Genomic DNA, 8,177 nt, shown 5'->3' with positions numbered 1-8,177 from the left:
GTGGATGTTTGATTAAAAAAATATTTTCTGACTATTTTGTCATTTTTTTATCACCAGTTGACATTCGATTTATAAATTGAATTTTATATTCCCAACTAACATTTTGTCCATACAATCATTTAAAAATATGATAATGTCTCTATCATTGTTATTGGAGCAATGACGAACGACGAAAAAGTAGATTTGGATTTTAAAAAAAAATTTTTAATAAAGTTTTATTTTGACTTGATTTCAACTAGTTTGACTTTGATATAATTAATATTACTTCTCTAAATATTAAAAAGACCGAGTTGAACTATTTTTCATAAACTTGTAAAATTTTTTGAAAAAACATCTTTTGATACATTTTGTCATTTTTTTATCATTAGTTGAAATTTGATTTATAAATTGAATTTTATATTCCCAACTAGCATTTTGTTCATACTATCATATAAAAATATGATAATGTCCCTATCATTGTTATTGGAGCAATGACGGATGACGAAAAAGTGGATTTTGGATTAAAAATATATTTTTGGACTATTTTGTCATTTTTTTATCATCAGTTCGAATTTGATTTATAAATTGAATTTTATATTCCCAACTAACATTTTGTTCATACTATCATATAAAAATATGAAAATGTCTCTATCGTTGTTATTGGAGCAATCTCTCTCTCTCTTTCTCTCTTCAGTAATCAGCATTTCTTGTTATAAAAATAAATACATGTATATCTTTTTATATATATATATTTTATGATAAGGCAAAAATATCAAACTCTTCTGTCTCATTATTATTATTATTATTATTTTTATAAAAAAAAACTAATGTCTAAAAGTCTCAGGACGTGTTAAAATTGATTTTAAAAAAAAAGAACAAGAATTTTCTCACGAGACAAGTAGAAAGAGAGAGAGAGAATTATTATTTTTTCGATCCTTTAAGACTCTCTGGTGTTTGGGAACGTGATAAATTTCATTATTATTATTATTATTATTTTAAATAATAATAATGATGCATTAACGACTATCGGTAATAATTTGAAAAGATTATTTCTGACGTTTTCTAGCAATAAATCTGGAATTTGGATGTCAAAATGAACAATGATATTTCCCTTTCTGGAAGGGTTGTCAAGAAAAGGTAGACCATATCCTGAGAGTATCTTCTTCGTCTGAGGTGTGATAATTATATTTTTGACATCGAGTGTGACCATTTGGCCTTCCAGAGTAGGGACAGACACGCTGGTACCACACCAGGCGTCTCTGATGGGGATTTTGACCGAATAGATCAAATTAGTACCGTCTCTCTTAAATGCCGGGTGAGGCTTTTCCCTAATAACGAAAATGATATCAGCCGGGACCTTGCCAGGCGACTCGTCTCCCATTCTTTCGAATTTGATCTCAAAACCATCCTTTGTACCGGGCATAATGTTAATGCTCAATATTTTCTCTTCTCTCTTGGTGGTATATTTTTCATCATCGCTAAACACACTCCGCGTGATTTTCATCTTTTTGATCACTCCTTGAGCTATTTCTTCGAGAGTCACGTACAGGTCCCGGTAGATTGGAGGATCCTGATGATGATGATGATGATGATGATGCCTTCCCCCCCTGTGATAGTGTTTGTGATTACAGTTGAAACCTCCCATTCGATGCCTACTACTGATGCCTCTCCACATCATATGAATATCATCATCATCATCATCATCATCGTCGTCGTCAGAGTTATTAAAGAAGTGATTAAAATTACCGTGGGTGCCGAAGAACTGATGGAAAATGTCGTCCATTGGACCGCTATTAGTAGTAGTGGTAGATGTATATGTAAAGCGAGTTTTGGGATCGCTAGTAGTAGAGGTATATGTAAAGCGAGTTTTGGGATTGCTAGTAGTAGAGGTATATGTAAAGCGAGTTTTGGGATCGCTAGTATGGGTAGAGGTATATGTGAAGCGAGTTTTATTATTACCCTCCTTAGGTACCTCCTCATCCTCCATTTTACCTTTCACATGTTGATCGTAACACTCCCGCTTTTTCACATCGCTCAATATTTCATAAGCTTGCGAGATGGCTTTAAACCTTTCCTCTGCATCCGATGATTTATTTTTATCTGGATGGTATCTAAGTGCCATTTTTCGGTAAGCTCTTTTAATATCTTCCATTGAAGCATCTTGGGAGATACCTAGGATCTTGTAATAGTCCATGCTGATGATGAACTAAGTTTGGTTGGCTGCGCTAATGCGCATTTTATATTCAACAATGCTGAATGAATTATCTGGGAGCTATATACTACATATATGTAAATTAAAAGAGACAACCAAATATATTCCCCTTTGGATTTATTCTTAATCAGAGTAATGGATATTAATAGTTTTATGTTTTGTTTGTATAAAATTTTTTGGAAATACCAGTGCTAGCTCCTAGCTAAGGGGGGTTGCATTCTTTATTCAAAAGTCATTTTAAAAAGTTTAAGTAGTCGCTAATCATTTCTCTATCATAAGTCTTTTCAAAAGGATTAATAACTGGAGTGGAAGTTGTATTCTTTATTTAAAAGTCTTTTTAAAAAGTTTGAGTAGTCGCAAGGATTGGACAAACCATTTTTCTATTCAAATAGTTTTGTCAAAAAGGATTAATAACTGTATTCTTCATTCAGGGAGTATATATCTATATAAATATATATATATGTGTGTAAAAATCATTTCTCTATCATAAGTCTTTTCAAAAAGATTAATAACTGTATTCTTTATTCAAAAGTCATTTTAAAAAGTTTAAGTAGTTGCAAGGATTAGGAAAACTATTTCTCTATCATAAGTCTTTTCAAAAGGATTAATAACTGTATTCTTTATTTAAAAGTCTTTTTAAAAAGTTTAAGTAGTTGCAAGGATTAGGAAAACTATTTCTCTATCATAAATCTTTTCAAAAGGATTAATAACTGGAGTGGAAGTTGTATTCTTTATTTAAAAGTCTTTTTAAAAAGTTTGAGTAGTCGCAAGGATTGGACAAACCATTTTTCTATTCAAATAGTTTTGTCAAAAAGGATTAATAACTGTATTCTTCATTCAGGAGTTATATATCTATATAAATATATATATGTGTGTGTAAAAATCATTTTTCTCTATCATAAGTCTTTTCAAAAAGGAATTAATAACTGTATTCTTTATTCAAAAGTCATTTTAAAAAGTTTAAGTAGTCGCAAGGATTGGGAAAACCATTTCTCTACCATAAGTCTTTTCAAAAAGGATTAATAACTGGAGTGGAAGTTGTATCCTTTATTTCAAAAGTCTTTTTAAAAATATATATTATTATATATATGTAAAAATCATTTCTCTAAGTTTTTTCAAAAAGATTAATAACTATTCTTTATTCAAAAGTCATTTTAAAAAGATTAAGTAGTCGCAAGGAGTAATCTCGTCTACATCGTTGTATATGAGAGCTTCCTAAAAGAGAAAAAAACCAAATATATATTCTCCCTTTGGATTTATTCTTAATCAGAGTAAAGAGTAATGGATACTATATATTAATCGAGTTTTATGTTTTTTTTTGGAAATATCAGAGTGCTAGCTAGCTAAGGAGGGTGGTTGTTGCATTCTTCATCAAAAGTCTTTTAGTTTAAAAGGTTTAAGTAGTCGCGAGGATATTTGAAAGATCATTCCTCCTTTCGAAAGACTAACACAATAGCTACCATATAGGCTAAGCTTATGAGAAGGTTAGAAATGCCGAATAAAACAGAGTCGACTTTTATTCTAGGTTCATATATCATATAGTATACCTATCGATCAAATTCAGTCTTTTCAACTGTATTCTCCATTCGAGTGTTTTTTGAAAAAAGTTTAAGTATAGTTGCAAGGGTTCTGGGAAAATCATTTCACTATTCAAATAACCTTTTCAAAAAGATGGTGATTGCTAACTGAAGTAGTAGTGCTCTTGTATTCTACATTCAAATACCTTTCTCTCGTGAAAATTTCCACTGCGGATCATAGCTACATATGATCTCTTAGATTAAAAAAGACCTACCAGAGATTAGGTAATCTAACTTTGAATAAGGAAATATGAATATTTTTGATAAATAGAAAATTCTTCATGGAAAACTTATTAGGACTTGCTCGGCCTCTTAACTAACCTACTACCTAACTTTGGACTAACTATCCTTAACGATTCCTATAGAAGCCTAGTGAGGGTAGCCAGTATCGATCGATCTTTGCCTAATTTTACCCCGAAAAGTATGGATAAGTATGTGTGCGTTCTTACTGTAACATATATAATCAATCTTGCAAAATAGCGCAGAAGTAGTATTGAAGCAGAGAAGTATTGTTGTTGTTATGAGAATTAGAGATATCATTAAGATGTTAATTTAACAAGCATCCTTCCTTTTCAATGTCAAGCCTATACACACTTTAGATATACTAGCAAAATAGGACTACTGCACTGCTGCTGCATCATTATTATGACAGCTCGTGTTTCTTTAGTGCAAAGCAAGCAAGCAAGTCTGTGTAGAGAGTATCTGGGAGCTATATACTACATATATGTAAATTAAAAGAGACAACCAAATATATTCCCCCTTTGGATAGCTACTAGCTAAGGAGGGTTGCATTCTTTATTCAAAAGTCATTTTAAAAAGTTTAAGTAGTCGCTAATCATTTCTCTATCATAAGTCTTTTCAAGAGAATTAATAACTGGCGTATTCTTTATTCAAAAGTCATTTTAAAAAGTTTAAGTAATCGCAACAAGGATTGGGAAAACCATTTCTCTATTTAAATAGTCTTTTCAAAAGGATTAATAACTGTATTCTTCATTCAGGAGTTATATATCTATATAAATATATATATATATGTGTGTGTAAAAATCATTTCTATCATAAGTCTTTTCAAGAGAATTAATAACTGGCGTATTCTTTATTCAAAAGTCATTTTAAAAAGTCTAAGAAGTCGCAACAAGGATTGGGAAAACCATTTCTCTATTTAAATAGTCTTTTCAAAAAGGATTAATAACTGTATTCTTCATTCAGGAGTTATATATCTATATAAATATATATATATATATATGTGTGTGTAAAAATCATTTCTCTATCATAAGTCTTTTCAAGAGAATTAATAACTGGTGTATTCTTTATTCAAAAGTCATTTTAAAAAGTCTAAGAAGTCGCAACAAGGATTGGGAAAACCATTTCTCTATTTAAATAGTCTTTTCAAAAAGGATTAATAACTGTATTCTTCATTCAGGAGTTATATATCTATATATATATATATATATATATGTGTGTGTAAAAATCATTTCTCTATCATAAGTCTTTTCAAGAGAATTAATAACTGGTGTATTCTTTATTCAAAAGTCATTTTAAAAAGTCTAAGAAGTCGCAACAAGGATTGGGAAAACAATTTCTCTATTTAAATAGTTTTGTCAAAAAGGATTAATAACTGTATTCTTCATTCAGGAGTTATATATCTATATAATATATATATATATATATATGTGTGTGTAAAAATCATTTCTCTATCATAAGTCTTTTCAAGAGAATTAATAACTGGTGTATTCTTTATTCAAAAGTCATTTTAAAAAGTCTAAGAAGCCGCAACAAGGATTGGGAAAACAATTTCTCTATTTAAATAGTTTTGTCAAAAAGGATTATAACTGTATTCTTCATTCAGGAGTTATATTCTATTCATATTATATATATATATATGTGTGGTGTAAAAAATATTTCTCTATCATAAGTCTTTTCAGAGAATAATAACTGGTGTATTCTTTATTTAAAAGTCATTTTAAAAAGTCTAAGAAGTCGCAAACAAGGATTGGAAAAACCATTTCTCTATTTAAATAGTCTCAAAAAAGATTAATAACTGTATTCTCATTCAGAGATTATATCTATATAAATATATATATATATATATGTGTGTGTGTGTAAAAAAATCATTTCTCTATTCAAATAGTCTTTTCAAAAGGATTAATAACTGGCGTATTCTTTATTCAAAAGTCATTTTAAAAAGTTTGAGAAGTCGCAAGGATTGGGAAAACAATTCTCTATTTTCAAATAGTTTTGTCACAAAAAGGATAATAACTGCATTCTTTAATTCAGGAGTTATATCTAAAAAGATATATATATATGTAAAAATCATTCTCTATCATAAGTATTTTTTCAAAAAGATTAATAACTGTATTCTTTATTCAAAAATCATTTTAAAAAGTTTTAAATAGTTGCAAGGAGTAAATCTCGTCTGTATCGTTGCAGATTTATTTATCAAAATTGTTTTTTTTAATAATTGCAATGTTGGAATAGTCAGTTCATCATTCACCTTTATTTAACAAGTCGAAAGTCTCTATATAGGCTAAGTTTATGAAAAGGTTGTTAGAAATGAATAAAAAAAAAGTAAACTTTCATTCTAGGTTTACATATATCTGTCGATCAAATTCAGGTTTTTCAAAGAATAATAACTGTATTCTTCATTCAAAAGTTATTTGTAAATAGTCGCAAGGAGTAATCTCATCTGCATCGTTGCGGATTATAAAATTGTTTTCATAATAGTAATAATAATTGCACGTTGAATAGTCAGTCAATCATTCGCCTTTATTTAACTTTAACACAAGTCGAAAGTTTCTAACACAATACCATATAGGCTAAGTTTATGAAAAGGTTGTTAGAAATGCTGAATAAAACAGAGTCGACTTTTATTCTAGGTTCATATATCATATAGTATACCTATCGATCAAATTCAGTCTTTTCAACTGTATTCTCCATTCGAGTGTTTTTTGAAAAAAGTTTAAGTATAGTTGCAAGGGTTCTGGGAAAATCATTTCACTATTCAAATAACCTTTTCAAAAAGATGGTGATTGCTAACTGAAGTAGTAGTGCTCTTGTATTCTACATTCAAATACCTTTCTCTCGTGAAAATTTCCACTGCGGATCATAGCTACATATGATCTCTTAGATTAAAAAAGACCTACCAGAGATTAGCTAATCTAACTTTGAATAAGGAAATATGAATATTTTTGATAAATATAAAATTCTTCATGGAAAACTTATTAGGACTTGCTCGGCCTCTTAACTAACCTACTACCTAACTTTGGACTATCCTAAGAAGCCTAGTGAGAGGGTAGCCAGTATCGATCGATCTTTGCCTAATTTTACCCCAAGTATTACGATGGTGGATGAGTACACACACTTTAGATATACTAGCAAAATAGGACTACTACACTGCTGCCGCATCATTATGACAGCTCGTGTTTCTTTAGTGCTAAGCAAGCAAGCAAGAGCAAGTCTGTGTAGAGATTTATTCAGATTCACTGTAAGAGAAAATCCTCTCTGCATCAATGCTAATCACACAGCTTAAATTTATACCATATTAGATGGAAATGTTTTAGGAATACTGAAATGTTATTTTCAATATAGTTACAGAGTATGGACCTATTAGTATCGACCACAGCACAATTGAATTTATACATTTGGCTAGGAATATTTTTACTAACCATATATATATATATATATATATTACATTCATCTATTGGTGATATATTGGGATAGTATAGGTTTCTTTTAATAATAATTAAATAATAATAAAGATAGGATAGGAAAATAATACAATTTTATTATTATTCAGAATGTTAAGACTTTCTTTTTAATCATTTTAGAAATTTGCTTAAAGAATGTCCACGTGGTTGGTTGTAAATCTATTCTTATATGAAAGAATTGTTTAATTTTTTCAGAATGTAAAAGTTCATTAATGTTCTAGATTTGGCCATAAAGGTGCCTCCAGGAACTCGTCATTCTTTTATATAAACTTTTAAGTATTTGTTTGTCTCATGTCACTTGATATAGTGTAAAATAAACCACATGGTACAGAGTGGAATGTCTCTCACAAACTTTGTTGGTTTGTTCTAAGACATGCCTACTATTGAGCTGGTACACACATACAAGTTAAATCACTTTCTTATTGGCTGGCGCATTTTTGAAATGGCCGAAGCAGTGATGTATCGTAAAACTTTTAAGTATACCCACACTGAGAGAGAGATCATATTATCGTCCAGGAATTGTTAGGCTGTTTTACAAGATGTGTACACTGGTGTATTTTTCAAAAACTTACGGGAAACCCCGTTTATGAGCATGAAAAAAACAGCTACGTCAATCAGTAGTAGCTAGCATCACCCGCCGCCATATTGTGTGTTTTGTTTATGTTTGTAGCAGCGGCGGTGGGCGCGTTCGTTCGTTCGTTCGTG

General features: G+C 30.1%; 1 protein-coding gene across 1 annotated transcript; it reads right to left on the bottom strand.

The window, feature by feature from the left end:
* Positions 1-672: 672 nt before the first annotated feature.
* On the bottom strand, positions 673-2,240 carry LOC135226900 (dnaJ protein homolog 1-like). The gene has a single exon (XM_064266588.1). It carries the CDS (start codon positions 2,171-2,173, stop codon positions 917-919), a length of 1,257 nt encoding a protein of 418 aa, XP_064122658.1. The 5' UTR covers positions 2,174-2,240; the 3' UTR covers positions 673-916.
* Between the last annotated feature and the right edge of the window lie 5,937 nt (positions 2,241-8,177).

This window comes from Macrobrachium nipponense, chromosome 15 (assembly GCF_015104395.2).
Source record: "Macrobrachium nipponense isolate FS-2020 chromosome 15, ASM1510439v2, whole genome shotgun sequence".
Classification (NCBI taxonomy): Eukaryota; Metazoa; Arthropoda; class Malacostraca; order Decapoda; family Palaemonidae; genus Macrobrachium; species Macrobrachium nipponense.
This window is presented reverse-complemented; position numbering and strand designations above follow the sequence as displayed.